The following is a 19072-nucleotide window of genomic DNA, read 5'->3' on the forward strand; positions in this document are numbered from 1 at the left end:
GCTCCCTGACCCCACTCCCCTCTTCTCCTCTCCCCCTCCCCCCAGTGAAAGGAGAGCGGTCCATTCATGCATTCAGTCAGCCAGCCAGTCAGTCAGCTGGGAGAGAGAGAGAGAGAGAGAGAGAGAGAGAGAGAGAAAGAGGAAGCGGGGGAGGGCTGTGACGAATAGGTCACCTGGATTACATCACTGCTAGAGCAACCAAGCGATGGAAGCAGTGGGGGAGGGAGAGGGATAGGAGGAAAGAGCAGACCCCCTTCCCCTCCTCCCCTCTCCCTGCTACTCCTCCCCCTCCTCCCCTCTCCCTGCTCCTCCTCCCCCTCCTCTCCTGACGGTATGAGTCAGAGGCAGCCCAGTTCCCTTGATGCACTGCGGAAGCCTAGTGTGACGTCTCCCCAGCCATGCAACCCCCCCACTCTCCTCTCCCAGGCTCTGTCCGTTGCCTACACAGACCTGAGGACCGACTCAGCACTCTCTCTCACACATACTAACACCACAGAGCAAGTATCATTCACAAATACATTATCCTTACAAGTGAAATGACAAATGAGAAGCAGAAGACAAGGCAGGCGACAATCCAAAGCACTTCATTCATGAGCTACATTCAGATATGTCCTGCCAGATTTAGCCCAGAGATGAGAAAAAGGCATGATTCACCATAACAATGTAAGCCTTTTTTTTTTTAAGTGATGCCACTGGAGAGGAGGAGTGAGTCAGAGTGGTGAGGATGAGGAGCGGGTGGGGATGAAGATGAAAGTGAGGCTGAGAGGATGTGCTGAGCAGAGCAAGCATGTGGGGGGTAGGGAAGCTCTGGGCTGAACTACCTGCTGTCTGCCCCATGGCAACGGCAGCCCAACGATGAGTCACCGCTGCTCAACCGTCACCCCCGGCAACCAGCCTTCCCTCCTCCCTCCTCCCTCCAGCCAGTGTGAGCTAACATCCTATCCTCTCTTCTCCGCCCACTGTCAGGCTGACCTTATCAGTACAGAGTCAGCCGCATACACAGCCCCTGCCTCCCATCCCCCAACAAACTGTCACACACACACACACACACACACACACACACACACACACACACACACACACACACACACACACACACACACACACACACACACACACACACACACACACACACACACACACACACACACACACACACACACACACACACACACACACACACACACACACCTCAAATGAAGGGCAGGGAGGGGAGGAGCGATTGGGAGGGCCAGCATGATGTCAGTAGCAACTGGTGACACCCCCTCCTCCACACACAAACCTGCTCACTACACCCCTCCCCCTGAATACTCTGTTTAAGTTTTACAATCAGGTGATGGGCCTGCAATTTACTTGAGGCTGAATTTATTTTATTTTTATATTACCTTTATTTAACTAGTTAAGAACAAATTGTTATTTACAATGACGGCCTACCCCGGCCAATCCCGGAATACGCTGGACCAATTGTGCGCCACCCTATGGGACTCCCAATCACGGCTGGATGTGATACAGCCTGGATTCGACGCCTCTTGCACTGAGATGCAATACCTTAGACCACTGCACCACTCGGGAGCCCAATGTGGGTTGACGATCAACAGCAGGGTCGTTCCACGAAATGGGTGCCTTTTGCGTCCCTTTGATATTTTAAGTAGAAATTGTGCAACAACATATAATTTTAAAAGCCTTTTTAAATTCTCTTTAATATAGACCACATGGATAATTACATGAATCATAAAAATTCTGCATTTTGACATGTCCCTCCATTAACCTGTGTCACTTCTAGGAAGATTTCAACCCACTTAATCAAACCATTTCTCCATGTTTCTGTAACTCCCTGGCCATAGAGAGGGGTTTTTTGTTCTTTATTTTGGTTAGGCCAGGGTGTTACATTGGGTGGGCGTTCTATGTTCCTTTTTCTATGTTTTTGTATTTCTTTGTTTTGGGCCATGTGTGGCTCCCAATCAGGCACAGCTGAAGCTCGTTGCTGATTGGGAGTCACACATAAGGAGCATGTTTTTCCTTTGGGTTTTGTGGGTAATTGTTCTTGTTACAGTGGTTGCACCTGACAGGACTGTGTTGGCTGTCAGTTTATTGTTTTTGTAATTGTATAGTGTTTCATTAAATATATCATGAACACTAACTCCGCTGCGTTTTGGTCCACTCTCTCTAAAGGCAGTCATTACAGTTTCACCATTATAGTTATTTTGCTGCTTAGTGCACAGGGTTGGGGAGTAACGGATTACATATAGTTAATTACGTGTGAAGGATTACAAAAAAAACGGTAACTGTAATCCGTTACATTACCTGCAAAATAATTGTAATCAGATTACAGATACTTTTGAAAAACTACATAATTACTTTGAGGATTACTTTTACATTCAGAAAGGATGTTTGCGAAATAAATATTTGACACTTCTCTGTTTACTCAATGACATTCAAATCAGGCTTGAAAAAGGTGCTAATGTAAATTTGTTTCAACTGCGCGTGTTCGACCACTATGATGACACACCAAATGTGTTTGATGGATCATAGGAAAAGAGCAGGAATCGGCTTTTGTAGGCTACAGTCCAAGCTATGTCTTCCAATGGTGTGACTGCTGTCGGCATCCAAAGATTATCCAACTTGAGTAAACGCTTGGAGGTAAGGATGACAGCAGTGGTGTAGTCTATGGTGATGTGGTGATATGGATATCACTTATTATTGATATCTACATAGCGCATTGATGTAAATCACACTGCTGTTCTATCATTTAGCTATTTGCGTCTTACAGATTGTGGTTGTTGTGGATGGCTGTTCACAAATCTAAATGTGTATTTGAACCCAATACTGGTTGAAATCAAGAAGATTAAGCTGCCTATCAATCATTGTTTTTTAAACCAGTGGACAGCCAGTGAAAAATGCATTCTTGCAACAGCTGCATAGTGCAGATCCCAGTCTATGGAATAAAAGTGAGGCTTTTATTGCTCAATCTAATTCATGGTGATATTTTTTTTACCCATAGTCCTAATGGACACATGCTCAAACTCGCACACAATCTGTTGTTGCAACATCCATTTTTTGACTTCTAAATTATATATATATATATATATATATATATATATATATATATATATGTATTTTTTTTATTATTTAACCTTTATTTAACTAGGCAAGTCAGTTAAGAACACATTCTTATTTACAATGACGGCCTACCGGAGAACAGTGGGTTAACTGCCTTGTTCAGGAGCAGAAAGACAGATTTTTACCTCCTCAACTCGGTTACTGGCCCAACGCTCTAACCACTAGGCTACATGCCCCTATGGCTATCATTGATTGATTATTGAAGAATATAACTTAGAAATGGCTCATGAGCTTAGTTCAACTGTCACACTCCATGAGAACATTAAATATAAGCTTGTTTTTCTCCAATGTTTGTAAACATTGTAAATGTAAACAAACACTGTATAGCCTCATAACATGGTTAAAACAATCATTTTGATATCATGGATGGTCTGTCCTTGCATGCATAGCTCTGTCTATTAATCTGAGAGTGGTTACATTTCTCCAGGCAATCCCTCATCTTTTTACCAAAACAGAGGCAGGGCAACCATTTTGTTATTGTTTCATCTGTGGACTTGGCTTTTAAACAGCTGCATATTATCAAGATATCAAAGTGCCAACAAAAAGGTAAACAATGGGCCTATAGCAAATGCAGCATATGGCATTAATTTTTCACATGTAAATAGCACTTTTCAGTAGAGCTCAAAGCATGCCATTCCATGAGAGCAGCATTTATTTTTCAACTCAAATCAATGAGCCCAATCAGTCCTCCATGACAACAAAATAAACAACAGAGTAGGGCTGGCTAATAAGTCCTTAGTTTTGGGGTTATACTCAAGTAAAACAATTTGGCTAATCTATACTTCCATATTTCCAAGTCCTATTCTTGAAGATCAAGGGGTATAACATTTATTGGAATGACTGGAATTCTGAAAGACTTTGGTTTTTTATGTAAAGATATAATTTAATCGTATTATTATATGTAGTAGAACGTGATGGGTTAGAAGAAGCCTAAATAAATAACCCATAAAGTAAAATTGAACATCCCCATATATGTCCAGCTATGTAACTTTAACATTGACTTGTCCTGCAATAGATGTCGCTCAATTGGTAACATACATTTTTGTCTTCTTCTAATGCCTTTTAAGGGGAAAGTAATCTAAAGTAACAGATTTTTTTTTTTTAATTGGACAGGTAACTTGTAACGGATTACATTCAGAAAGTAACCTACCCAACCCTGTTAGTGCATGCTCTGCAAGCAATACAACGGATGAAGGCGTGGCAAGAGCAGATAGACATGGTTATGGGCAGCGAGGAAGAAAGTAAAGAGCTGAGTGCAGAGGTTTGATGTGTTTTGAGGAAGAATGGCGCCAAGTACAAACCGCACTCTGCTGTCTCTGATAGCTTTGCAATTTAACCTGACAAGAGTGAGGATGAATTACCTGTGGTTGTAGGTGTGATGAAGGTTAAATCAAAAATAAATCAAAAAGATATCCAAGCCTCACCCTGATGGTCATGCAAAGGATGAATTTGGCCCAGTGGGATTGTCATTTTTGGAGAAAGTGGATCGCTGCCTTTTGGCTGGCCCATATGTAGTATCAGGCTGGGTAGAAAATAAGTTGGGTACTGTTAAATCGGTGAAGGTAGTTCGAAGTGGTCTTGTGATGATTTTCGGTGTTTCTTCCGCTCAGAGGGAGGGCGCACTTTGCGTCACGTGCCTTGGGACAAAACCTGTGGCTTGCTTTGCTTTCAGGAGCAGGGCGCCTTTGAAGGAGTGATTACTGGGGTGGCGTTAAGTGTTGTGGAACAACTGAAATTGAAGATTTCCTGTGTCTGTGACGCCCGCCGTTTAGTGCAACGCAGACACAGTGGCGAGCATGGTGAAACTGAGAACCCACTGTCTGTAATTTTTTAGTTTTGAAGCAGAATATTTACCTGACAAAGTAATGTTAGGATATGTCAGTTATCCCGTGAGAGCTTTTGTGCCAAACCCACCAAGGTGTTTTAGATGCCAAGCTTATGGTCATATTGCAGCAGTGTGTAGGAGGGAGATTCCGAGATGTGAGAAGTGTGCAGGAGGGCATGGGACAAAGGAATGTGTAGCATCGGTGGAAAAAATTGTGTCAATTGTGAAGGTGCCCATGTTGCTGGTGATCAGAAGTGCCCGGTGGGAGATAGACAGGTTGAGGTTGCCAGAGTCAGAGGGATACAGGCTGAGATTGCCAGGGTCAGAGTAGCACAGAAGGTGTCGTGTGCTGAGGCAGTAAAGAGAGTAGAGGATGATGGGGGGAGTATTAGGCCTAGGCTAACACAGATTGATACAGTTTTGTGCTTCAGTAAGGTTGGCTTCTTAGCATTCATTTCCATGGTTATCAACTGTACTATAGAAATGGATGGTCAATCACAGAAAATAGATGTTGTGGTGGCAGCTGCAGAAAATTGCTTAGGTGAAGAAGGGTCACTTTTGATAAAATAGTGGTATATAGGTGTAGGGTTAGTTGGCGGTGCAATTTTTTCCTTTCCCGCTTCCTTTTTATTTTTGTATCAAAATGTAACATGATCTACCTCACAGTAGGTGGCAGCATGCACAAACACAAACAAATGCCATGATACCAAATAAGAAGAATAAGAAGAAGAAGAAGAAGAAGAAGAAGAAGAAGAAGAAGAGATCAATTGGGTTAGGATTTCTAAAACTAGATCCTGTCCAGAAACTTCCCATATGCACAAAAACGTAGGTTTTGCAAAAATTTGATTACATCCCTGTTAGTGAGCATTTCTCCTTTGCCAAGACAATCCATCCACCTGACAGGTGTGGCATATCAAGAAGCTGATTAAACAGCATGATCGTTACACAGTTGCACCTTGTGCTGGGGACAATAAAAGGCCACTCTAAAATGTGCAGTTTTGTCACACAACACAATGCCACAAATGTCTCAAGTTGAGGGAGTGTGGAATTGGCATGCTGACTGCAGGAATGTCCACCAGAGCTGTTGCCAGAGAACATAATGTTGATTTTTCTACCAGAAGCCATTGTCATTTTAGAGAATTTGACAGTACGTTCAACTGGCCTCACAACCGCAGACCACGTGTAAACACGCCAGCCCAGGACCTCCACATCCAGCTTCTTCACCTGCAGGATCGTCTGAGACCAGCCACCTGGACAGCTGATGGAACTGTGGGTTTGCACAACCGAATAATTTCTGCACAAACGGTCAGAAACCCTCTCAGGGAAGCTCATCTGCGTGCTCGTCGTCCTCATCAGGACCTTGACCTGACTGCAGTTCTTCGTCGTAACCGACTTCAGTGGGCAAATGCTCACCTTCGATAGCCACTGGCACCCTGGATGGAGAAGTGTGCTCTTCACGGATGAATCCCGGTTTCAACTGTACCGGGCAGATGGCAGACAGCGTGTACGGCATCGTGTGGGCAAGCGGTTTGCTGATGTCAACGTTGTGAACGGAGTGCCCCATGGTGGGGTTAGGGTATGGGCAGGCATAAGCTACGGACAACGAACACAATTGCATTTTATCAATGGCAATTTGAATGCAGAGATACCATGATGAGATCCTGAGGCCCATTGTTGTGCCATTCATCCACCCTCATCACCTCATGTTTCAGCATGATAATACACGGCCCCATGTCACAAGGATTTGTAATAAATTCCTGGAAGCTGAAAATGTCCCAGTTCTTTCATGGCCTGCACTCTCACTAGATGTCACCCATAGAGCATGTTTGGGATGCTCTGGATTGACGTGTACGACAGCTTGTTTCAGTTTCCCGCCAATATTCATCAACTTTTCACAGCCATTGAAGAGTGGGACAACATTCCACAGGCCACAATCAACAGCCTGATCAACTCTATGAGAAGGAGATGTGTTGCTCTGCATGAGCCAGTTTCATCATAGCGCTTGATGGTTTTGTGACTGCACTTGAAGAAACTTTCAAAGTTCTTGACATTTTCCAGATTGACTGACCATGTCATAAAAGTAATGATGGACTGTCGTTTCTCTTTGCTTATTTGAGCTGTTCTTGCCATAATATGGACTTGGTCGTTTACCAAATAGGGCTATCTTCTGTATGCTACCCCTACCTTGTCACAACACAACTGATTGGCTCAAACACATTAAGAAATTCCACAAATTAACATTTAACAAGGCACACCTGTTAATTGAAATGCATTCCTGGTGACCACCTCATGAAGCTGGTTGAGAGAATGCCAAGAGTGTGCAAAGCTGTCAAGGCAAAGGGGGGCTATTTGAAGAATCTCAAATATAAAATATATTTTGATTTGTTTAACACTTTTTTGGTTACTACATGATTCCATGTGTTATTTCATAGTTTTGATGTCTTCACTATTATTCTACAATGTAGAATTCAACCCCTCTTGCACTGAGATGCAATGCCTTAGACCACCGCGCCACTCGGGAGCCCAATGTGGGTTGACGATCAACAGCAGGGTCGTTCCACGAAATGGGTGCCTTTTGCGTCCCTTTGATATTTTAAGTAGAAATTGTGCAACAGATCATTTAATGTCCCTCCATTAACCTGTGTCACTTCTAAGAAGATTTCAACTCACTTAATCAAACCATTTCTCCATGTTTCACCATTATAGTTATTTTGCTGCTTAGTGCACAGGGTTGGGGAATAACGGATTACATGTAGTCAATTACGTGTGAAGGGATTACAAAAAAACAATAACTGTAATCAGTTACATTACCTGCAAAGATATTGTAATCAGATTAGAAACTTTTGAAACATGACATGATTACTTCGAGGATTACTTTTACATTCAGAAAGGATGTTTGCGAAAAAGATTCTTGGACACTTCTCTGGTTTACATGATTCCATGTTTTATTTCATAGTTTTGATGTCTTCACTATTATTCTACAATGTAGAAAATAGTCAAAATAAAGAAAAACCCTTGAATGAGTAGGTGTCCAAACTTTTGACTGGTACTGTATCTGTGACCAACAGATGCATATCTGTATTCCGAGTCATGTGAATTCCATAGATTAGGGTCTAACGAATATATTTCAATTGACTGATTTACTTACACAAACTATAACTCAAAAAAAATTGTTGTATGTTGCTTTTAGGTATTTTTGAACAGTTAGCTTAGCTAATTTGCCTGGGATTCTCCTTGAAATGTCTGAAATGCACTGACAAACCCTAACTACAAGGTTCCAGTGCATTCCTCTACCACTGTATTGACTAGGATTTCCAGAGCAAATTAAGCTTGAATACAAAATCATTCTGTTTTCTCCACATTGAAGGCTACATCTTAAAAAGTGACTTTAATTTCATTATCATATACATCAAGAACATCAATAGATTTCACTCGATGCTCCTATTCACAGACAACTCTATGGGTAGTTCCACAGGGTCAGCATAGAGCCGAGCTGTCTCCATATCAAACACTTTGAAAGAGGACAGAAAAAAGACAAAGACTGCCCCCTATTGTTTAACAGGAACAGTACATGCCATTGTTAAACAGATAATACAAATTATATAAATCAAATTTTATTTGTCACATGCGCCAAATACAACAGGTGTAGACCGTACCGTGAAATGCTTACTTACAAGCCCTTAACAATGCAGTTAAGAAAATATTTACTAAAACTAAAGTAAAAAATAATACAATAAAATAACTGAGGCTATATACAGAGGGTACCGGTACCAAGTCAATGTGCGGGGGTACAGGTTAGTCTAAGCATTATTTATACGTCACAGATTTGATTGCAAACAGCACTTGAAATAAACCACTAATGATTGAATAGTTACAGAATTGTCAGCATCCACTAGTTTACATCAAGAGACATAGAAATGATTTTGTCCAATTTATCGGCAGCAAAACAAGAGGTGTTTCCTCTCTGTTTTTCGTGATGGAGTTGAGGCCAGATAGCGAACTTTTCTAAAGAAGAGCTCAGATTTCCCCTTTTAGTAGATGAAAAGGACTCTGGTTCTCGGGAGACTAGAAAACGAGTCTGCCATTTTACGGATCTTGGCGTAGTTAATGAATCCTCTGAGGAAGAGCAAGAATCCTGGAGGACAGAGAATACAGTAGATTAGGGCGATAAGGGTCATTGTTATTTTAGCAGGATTTAACAGTAGTTCTTTTTCAATATTGTTTTTTGGATTAGCACTTCCCAACTTCCAGCTCCACAAACAAGAGTGCACCTTTAACACACACTATGCCAAAATCGCTCTGCCATTTCCTGGTTGATAAAATTCCAATAGTTCACCTAATTTCAGTTTGTGACAAAACCCACCACAGCCAGTGTAGAGAACCATATGTACTATCTAAACCACTGTGAAATATCTTCTCCAGAACCAAAAATATTGTATTTTTAGCTGTTAGAAGCTGGTGTACAAAACTGAAAAGTAAAAGACGCAAAAACAAAACTTAAGAACGAGAAGCATAGAAATAGTGCACATAGAACACATATGCCGCTTCTTTGACTTGCTTTCAATGAGAATGATGCATCTATAAAACACACATTTCTATGTGAATTTGGTTGAATCTCCCAAAAAGTTACATATAGAAGAGTTAAAGCTGCAATAAGGGTCATTGTCATAATGTATTGGATTTATGCACTCTATCTATTGAATAGATACCTTTACACCAATGCTACAATGTTTCTGTATTTAATACTACAAATGAGAAAGACAGAACTGGTTGTACTTACCCAGTACCAGGAACACCCACCACAGCCAGTACTGCCCATCAAAGTAACCAGGGAAATAGGTGGAGAACTAGGGAGAAAAATAATAATCACACAAACATAAAAGATAAGTGGACTGGTCATAGTAACCATGAACGTGATCTTGGGCTCTGGAAGAGGGAAACCTACACCAAACTGAAGTGCTTTGCCACTAGATGCTTCTTATGTTAAGGAACCACAATCTACTCTGACCAAAATATCACAACATATCATTTTAATAAAAGTATTTATTTGTTGTATATAAATATCAGGGAAACCTTTGTCTACCACCTTTACATCTCAGAGAGGGTTGGTAGGGAAATCTTACCCGGACAATGAGGATCCACTTGATGAGCGACAGGCCGAAGCCAGAGATGGCCCCGTAGCGGCCTGCTGCCGAGGTGGTCAGACAGAAGGACAGGAAGAAACCGATCCAGTTGAAAAGGAATGCCACTAAAGTGGAGGAAGAGAGGGAAAGAGGCGGTGTATATGGTCTACTAGGATGGGCTTTCTCCTCACAATATAACATTCTACGATCACATCAAATATCCATCAGATACCTTTATCGTGAAATAAATACATTACATGACTGTTCTTCATGTCGCCGTCGTGTATTATACCAACCCCCGTCCCAACCAAGGAGAAGGTTTTACTTCAAGATGTGACTTACTAAAAAAGGTCAACATGAAAATGCCATCGTTCCCTATCCGCAGCTGGTCTGCATCCTCAAAGTCGTCCCTGGCTACAAAGTCTTCATCCTGCAGAGATAGAGATAAACATACGGTAGAGATCATTATCAAGTCATTTTATGATGGAAATCCTATTAAAAAGGGTATATCAACCAAGAAAGGAAACATTCACGCTACAAAGCACAACTCCTTCTCTTCATTGACCCTTCGCTTTACATTTCTCTAATGTCGTGGATGGAGAAGGCATTTAGCTGGAAAGCTGCTGCAATTTAGTTGAAAGAATAACATTTGATGTGCTATCAGGAAATGCACCACTAATACGCTACAGGTCGATAGACAGGTCTCTGCAAATGGCTGCCACATCTTTGCCTAATGGTAGTATTCCATTCCACACACTTCCACCCCATTACTGTACCTCCAGTGCACAGCAAGTTAGTACATCATCAAAAGTCCCCAGTTGTTCCCTGTGCTGTACGCAAGGCAAGCAGTGTGTGGCAAAGAAACACAGACCAGTCATTTAAATGTTATGACAAGGTATGGCAAAACATTTCCCACTAGAGGGCATAGATGAGCAGTCTCATTATCTGACAGTGATTATTAGGGTGTCTGCCGACAATGTATGACTCACCATTTCAATACACTACTGAGTACAGTATATCTACACACACAACCATAGTTAAACAGGTTTGCTTTGATATTATATGCAATTAGATGCAATGGGGTTCATGGTGTTATACTCAGAAACTAGCCTACCTCCAGCGCTAAATGTAAACAGTACACAAAACAGAAGTGAGGTTGGTTGGGAGATCGGCCACACCTTTAAAAAAAAATATATACACACATATATATATATATATATATATACACACACACACACACACACACACACACACACACACACACACATACATATATATATATATATATATAAAATAGTCTGGCAAAACCACAAGGGAGAATTACGTGGAGTTTGTAACAGTGGGACACTCACCCTTCCAGCCACCAAGGGAACATGGGCTTCAGCCTTGGTTCGCTCCGCCTCGTCATAGGAAGGGAGCGTTGTGGCCACGTTGTATGATGGTGGCTTGGGGAAACCCCCATTTTCTTTGTAGTCAAAATAAGCTAAGAGAGATAAATAAGTTAAATTGCGGCGCATAAGCTGCTGTGTTACACTTCAGTGTTATCTATCCCCTTATGGTGGGCTAATTGCTGTAACAGCATAGGTAAACCTAACGTTAGTAGGGAAATCTCCACTGTGTCCGAACAAAGATACTTGATGGTCATAGTCTAGTTCTGGACTGTGTAATGTCCCTTGGAGTAAAGGTAAGGACATTGATTCCCAGGCCAAACCATAGTGCTGCTCTGTGATGTGTGTGTATATTGCGCTTTCACCTGCATTTTCTTCTGCAATGCTGCTGTAAGGGGGTGGGGCATCGGCTGCCACTTGGAGAGCCTCCTCTGGCTCCTCTTCATTGGGCAGCTGCATGGGGGAGGAGTCAATACACTGGTTAGGCCTAGATGACCGTGACAACGTCAACATGACAAAGAAATCAGTCCAAGAAATCAGTCCAAGCACTATTTTGCCCTACCAAGCAAAAAGACAGTAACTGCTCATAGCGTGGAACTGATAAATGGCTTTTAATTTACCTTGGTTTCACAGTAACTTTATGCAGTTACTGCTATCATGACCCCCATTTTCTCCAAAACACAATACAGTAGAGGCAGGATACTTGTTCACATGATTAAGCATGTATTTAATGTAGCAAAAAATGACATTCACTCATTTTTGACCAAATGAGCAGTTACTGCCTTTTTGCTTGGTAGGGCAGTATTGAGATGTAGCCTAAGGAAAACAAGCTACCTAAGCTACAGGGTCAGGCAACTCCATATTATAGCAGACTTATGGACAAGACACACCACAACGAACACCGGCCGTGCGCAACATGTCACCTGCTGGGTGTCAATGAACGATGGCGATTCAGCATGTAGAATCGTCAGGAAATGAACTGAAAATGAAGGCCAATGTTCAGTGGTCAGATGAGATAGGATGGCTGCCCGCTGCACAAGGTCGACGTTGAGATGGCATTTTCCCTCTTACAGGGTCACGCTAGGATTCAGCCAAAGATAGTGGATAAATAACAATGTCTTACTCAGGCCGTTTATCATTGAAAAAATGTCAAGTACTGGTCTGCTTAACGGGGTGGTTCTCCCATAGGCACCAGTGGTTCTCCCATAGGCACCAATGCAATAGCTGCTGGGTCTGGTCTGCTTAGTTCATTGACTTTCATTGAACCAGAAAAAATGAGCGAGTGGGATGTTTTCCTTCCTCTTCCGTCTCTGGTTCAGCATTACTCTTTGATCAGACCTCACATGACCTAGCTACTCATGTAACAAAATGGAAAGCAGACACCCACTGTTCTCCATTTTGGTTGTATAACAGAGATTGTTGTCCTCTTCAACCCCCCAATAAATGTTTATAGTATTTTGTATCAGTATGCAGGCCCATCAGTTGTCATGTTAACTCATTACTAACTTCCAAGAGGATTAGGCTCCAGAATATTGGTGAGTTTGGGCAGAGAAATACAGTTCACAGATGGGGCCAGCTGTCAACTACACTGTATAAAATGGTAGAAATCGCACCAAAGAATGTCACTTGTGATAATGAGCTAATATTGTTGATAAGGGCAGTCATCAGTTTCCTACTTACACTAAACCTAGCGGTAATGGGAGATAAAGGGATCAAATTCATGGAGGATATTGCACTAGCCCTCAATAGACTTCACCTAGCAACCTGGTTAGTCCATTCACAGACGCCAACTACCTTTACCGCTTATTGATGAAGGCATCTTTTTATTAAGTGCCCTGGTGCTCGCTCTAAAACATTAACACCTATCACTTGCGGTACGGTTTTGGAAACATAAGGAATGTACACTACATGACCAAAAGTATGTGGACATCTGCTCGTCGAACATCTCATTCCAAAATCATGGACATTAATATGGAGTCGGTCCCCCCTTTGCTGCTATAACAGCCTCCACTCTTCTGGGAAGGCTTTCCACTAGATGTTTGAACATTGCTGTGGGGACTTGCTTCTATTCAGCCACAAGAGCATTAGTGAGGTTGGGCGATTAGGCCTAGCTCGCAGTCGGCATTCCAATTCATCCCAAAGGTGTTCGATGGGGTTGAGGTCAGGACTCTGTGCAGGCCAGTCAAGTTATTCCACACCGATCTAGACAAACCATTTCTGTATGGACCTCGCTTTGTGCATGGGGGCATTGTCATGCTGAAACAGGAAGGGCCTGCCCCAAACTGTTGCCACAACGTATGCTGTAGCGTTAAGATTTCCCTACACTGGAACTAAGGGGCCTAGCCCGAACCATGAAAAACAGCCCCAAAATAAACTTTACATTTGGAACTATGAATTGGGGCAGGTAGCGTTCTCCTGGCATCCGCCAAACCCAGATTTGTCTGTCGGACTGCCAGATGGTGAAGCATGATTCATCACTCCACAGAGCGTATTTCCAATGTTCCAGAGTCCAATGGCGGCGAGCTTTACACCACTCCAGCCAACCGACGCTTGGCATTGTGATCTTAGGCTTGGCCATGGAAAGCCATTTCATGAAGCTCCAGACGAACAGTTCTTGTGCTGACGTTGCTTCCAGAGGCTGTTTGGAACTCGGTAGTGAGTGTTGCAACCAAGGTCAGACAATTTTTACGCTCTACACGCTTCAGCGGTCCCGTTCTGTGAGCTTGTGTGGCCTCCCACTTTGCGGCTGAGCTGTTGTTGCTCCTAGACATTTCCACTTCACAAAAACAGCATTTACAGTTGACCGGGCAGATCTAGCAGGGCAAAAATTTTACAAACTGACTTGTTGGAAAGGTGGCATCCTATGAGGGTGACACATTGAAAGTCACAGCTCTTCAGTAAGGCCAATTCTACTGCCAATGTTTGTCTATGGAGATTTTATGGCTGTGTGCTTGATTTTTATACACCTGTCAGTAGTGGGTGTGGCTGAAATAGCCAAATCCACTAATTTGAAGGCGTGTCCACATACTTTTTTAGGTGTATATATATGTATGGGCAGGCATAAGCTATGGACAACCAACACAATTGCATGTTATCAACCGCAATTTCAATGCACAGAAATACCATGACGAGATCCTGAGGCCCATTGTGAGGCCCATTTCTTTTAAGGTATCTGTGACCAACAGATGCATATCTGCATTCCCAGTCCATAGATTAGACTTAAATGTATTTCAATTGACAGATTATTTTAAAATTGTTGCGTTTATATTTTTGTTCAGTTTTTATGGTGTGTGTACAGTACCTGTTAGATATTGGGGGCTTCCTGGGATGTGCTTTTGTTTGTTATTGCTGTAAGAGCGAGTTAGCTAGCTTGCTTTAAATTGTAACAATCGCATTAGCCCCTGCTAATTCAGTTATTTCCATGCTAACAGACGAATCACGGATCTACAGTGTCATGACTGGCCTGTTCGGGTCAGGTTACCGTGGACCATAATCCTACCGAGATATCTCTCACACCCACCAGCGGGGGAGAGATCGAGAGGTATGGAGGTGGGGTTGGGGGGGTTTATGACAACTCCCGCCCATTGTAAATCTTAAGGCAGCAGACAAAATCCCTTTCGTCCTCTCAGTATGGAGGGATGAAATGTATGATGGGCCTATGGAGAATCTACCTCTGATCAGTAACATACAATAAATGGACTTTGGGACAATATGTTTCATCAACCAAAATGGTAGTAGTGACGATAGATGGAACACGAAAATGAATGTCGTTTTTGTTATGTTATTAAAAGTTAAATGACGACATTATAATGAAAACATTGTAACTTGAAGAGTTTTCACACTATGTACTTGATGTTTGCATACTGTACGTTGTGTGGAAAATGTCCAGATCAAAGAGAATGTTTTTGTAAAGACGAAATGTGAAGTTAGTTGTCTAAATTGGATCTGAGTAAAATCCAGGCCTTGCCTTGTAACTAGTTACGCCCAGAGAACTTGCCCTAAAGGCGGAAACGCCCATTTCTGACCCAAGGGTATAAAACATGTAGTTAAGAATTAACATAGCAGACTAATACCCTGACTACACCTCTTGCGTCGCGTGTGCGAACATTGCAAAATACATTTTGAAATCTATATTATTCTATTATTGTGCGTGCCAACGAGCGTCTGCGTTGCCAAAGGCTAAATAGAAGTCAGTTCTATTTGTGACGCAGATCGCGGTGGAAGTCCTGCCTCTCACATCTCCTCATTGGTTTATAGAAGCAGGTAGCCACGTGCCATTTCCTCATTGGTTATACCCACGTGGGTGACTGAAAGACGAACGAGGTCGGTGGCGGTAATGCACCTAATTTATGAAAGTTGCCAATTGCAATATAAAGTCCAGAGAAGAAAAAGCCTGGAAAGAGGATGACTAGATTCGGTTGACCGTTTTATGTGTGGATTAACATTCGGAATAGAGGACCTTGTGCATTTCAGGTAAAATAACAACTCAATGTTTATATCCCAGGACAAATTAGCTAGCAACAGCAAGCTAGCTAAATAGGACAAATTAGCTAGCAAGTGCAAGCTAGCTAGCTAAATTGCCATAAATGTTTAATGCTTTTCGACCTGTCCCCAAATTAATGTAATTGGTTCAGAGTTTGTTTTGATATTTTAACCTGCGTGTCGTGATCGCGTTTGGTGTGGGGGGACAAAATACCATTATGCACGATAGCGCGCACACACACAGCCGGTTTGGGTTCCGTGTAAGTGACCACGAGCTGCAGCCAAGGTTCGAATTAGTTGTAAACCCAAAATTCAACACGAGGTTGAAGAAGACAAAGGAACCTTTTTACAATCTATGCTACGGATGAGTAGCTGTGTCTAAGAGGGTGAATTCAAGCAGGACCACCCGGTTACCACTCTCCAAGGAATCGTGTGTCTACACTGCTTTCATTCCCACGCTGGAACCATCCACACGGCTGATTAGCCCTCCTCCGAAGAACCCTTTTCAGAGCAAGGGCGAGGAAAAAGACCACTAAGAGAAAGGACACTGACATCGTGAGGACAAACAGAGTTACACCCGGTAACCGAAGACGTGCGGTCATCAGAGAAGTCAGAAACCGGTCCACGATGAGACACCCCATCGGAGACCTTCAACATGTAATTACATCATTATATTCTGACCCATAAGAGCAGCAGTTCGAGGCAAGGTTAGGGTTAAAATCAGCATAGTTGACAAATGTACCCAAGTGTGCTTTTCACTCATTCTCTTTCTCCCGCTTTTGAAATCCCCATTTTGTGTAACGTGTCATATTGTGTTGGCCCGCTAGGGACCTGTTTCATTGTACTAAGTTCTAATCAATAGCCTAGACTGTGTGTATCTTATATTATCATTTTAGCTTGTTAATAAATAAATAATCAACTCAATTGGTGTGGTACGGACTTATTTAGTGGGACTCCGGTTTGTGCAGATTCCCGGATTATGCGATGTTCAGAATAAGACTGTAGAGGAATGTAATTAATTAGCGACTGTTGTAAAAATCAATATTCTTTGAGTTCATTTGGGAAATAGAAACTCAAAGCCAAAACTTTTGCATGGTGCTGGAGGTTCATTTGTTAATTTAATCACGTAATTATAAACCGTTAATCATTTGATGAGCAGCAGTCGTCACATTAATCAATACAATGTTACGACAACAGCCGTCAACATAGACTGAGTGTACAAAACATTAGGTACACTTGCTCTTTCCATGACAGACTGACCAGGTAAATCCAGGTGAAAGCTATGATCCCTTATTGCTTTACTTGTTAAATCCACTTCAATCAGTTTAGGTGAAGGGTAAAAGACAGTTTAAAGAAGGATTTTTAAGCCTTGAGACATGGATTGTCTATATGTGCCATTCAGAGGGTGAATGGGTGAGACAAAAGATTTAAGTGCCTTTGAATGGGTTATGGCAGTAGGTGCCAGGCGCACCGGTTTGAGTGTGTCAAAAACTGAAACGCTGCTGGGTTTTTCACGCTCAATTTTCCTGTGTTTATTAAGAATGTTCCACCACCCAATGGACATCCAGCCAACATGACAACTGTGGGAAGCATTGGAGTCAACATGGGCCAGCATCCCTGTGGAAAGCTTTTGACACCTTGTAGAGTCCATGCCCCAACGAATTGGGGGGGAAAAGGGGTGCAACTTAATATTAGGAAGGTGTTTCTAATGTTTTGTACACTTAATGTAATGTTGTCCTGCACATCTAATGTGCTTCCTTGTGTCAATCGTCAGATACTTACATGTACTGTATTTTATACTATTTTTGTCATTGTTATTATGTTTGATTACAAAATACCCAGTCTGATATTGACATGCAAGCATGAATCACGAATCTACAGCCATTGTCAGAATAAACACCAATTAACTGTGGTCGCTGGCTGAGTAGTTATTTCTTTAAAAACACAACACAAGAGACTTACGAAATACGACTGCATAGTTAGACTGGTGCCGAGACCAGTCTTGTCTTCGTGGGACATCTGTTACACTAGCTGACTAAAACTCAACACCACGATTTATGGAGTTGAGCGGCGACTAGTGTAGGCGGATTTGAGCTCCGAGGTCACATAGAATTACGTTTTTCTCATAAACGAACTACGGATTTCAGCACTTAAAGAGTAACCACTAACCAGCAATTACACAGAACGTCACATGTGTAATATTCGGTTATTTTTACGTGCCGAAATGTGTCGTTTTTTTTGTTATGCGATGTCTGCGCTCCTGTCCTGTCAGCACACACTAGTCGCTGCTCAACTCCATCGTAAATCGTGGAGTTGAGGTTAATCGCCTATTGAGTAGCTAGCTAGTGCAGGGCTCTCCAACCATAATCTAGCACACCCGATTCTAATAATGAACTGGTTGACAAAATAAACCAGGTTAGTTACAACTGGAGTTGGAGCGAAAACCTACAGGAGGGTAGCCATCCAAGGACAGGGTTGGAGGAGCGAGTGTGTACAGTAGTTAGCAAGTCAAAACATCACCTACAAATATTTGACCAAGTTAAATAAAATGTATTGCTAACCAACAAAAATGACTAGCATTTTAATTTAACTATAAAGCATCATGACGTGTTGATATTAACTTGTAAACTGACGTTTCAGTCACGGTGCCGTCACAAAACAATGAGGCCTAGATCCAGCCCGTTACCAGTGTTTCTTAGTAAACAAACCACAGTTAGCTAATGCTTGCTCGCCGAGACTTTTTTTACTCACCTGCTGATATCTAGCACACGGCTCAGCCATCCTAATATGAACAGACTCAAATCTTTGAATTAAAACAATCGATAGCCAATGTATTCAATACAGAAAGTATAACGGAAATATAAACTATTGGGACGCTGTCTGCTCAAGTCCCTCCCCTCTTTCTCTGCGTGCTTGTTACGTCAATACTCCAAAACTAGGTCACGCATCCGCTCTTTACTCTACTGCCCCCACAAAAACACAGGCATTGACAGTAAAATAATATCCATCTAATATTCCAGTTATTGTACATTTTGGCTTAAAGTGGCAATACTATGTGTAGACTACTCACTGTATTCCACTATTCAAAAACTTTAAAGGTGAAATAATATAGGTTACCTCTGAAGATTACATGC

At 42.1% G+C, this 19072-nt stretch overlaps 1 protein-coding gene across 1 annotated transcript; it reads right to left on the reverse strand.

Moving 5' to 3' along the window:
• Positions 1–8306: 8306 nt before the first annotated feature.
• Positions 8307–18847, reverse strand: LOC115148520 (NEDD4 family-interacting protein 1-like). The gene is made up of 7 exons (XM_029690470.1): positions 18690–18847; positions 11822–11909; positions 11421–11551; positions 10411–10498; positions 10069–10193; positions 9726–9792; positions 8307–9080 (listed from the first exon to the last, which is right to left on the reverse strand). Exons 1-7 carry the CDS (start codon positions 18717–18719, stop codon positions 8977–8979), a joined length of 633 nt encoding a protein of 210 aa, XP_029546330.1. The 5' UTR covers positions 18720–18847; the 3' UTR covers positions 8307–8976.
• Positions 18848–19072: the final 225 nt, after the last annotated feature.

The sequence above is a fragment of the Salmo trutta genome, chromosome 15 (genome assembly GCF_901001165.1).
Source record: "Salmo trutta chromosome 15, fSalTru1.1, whole genome shotgun sequence".
Taxonomy (NCBI): domain Eukaryota; kingdom Metazoa; phylum Chordata; class Actinopteri; order Salmoniformes; family Salmonidae; genus Salmo; species Salmo trutta.

Coding starts and splice junctions, on each gene's coding strand:
- LOC115148520 (XM_029690470.1), bottom strand. CDS start 18,719: ATGGCTGAGCCGTGTGCTAGATATCAGCAG. Junction 11,552..11,821: donor CATTGCAGAAGAAAATGCAG/GTGAAAGCGCAA, acceptor TATCTCTCTTAG/CTTATTTTGACTACAAAGAA. Junction 9,081..9,725: donor GTGGGTGTTCCTGGTACTGG/GTAAGTACAACC, acceptor TCTGTCCTCCAG/GATTCTTGCTCTTCCTCAGA.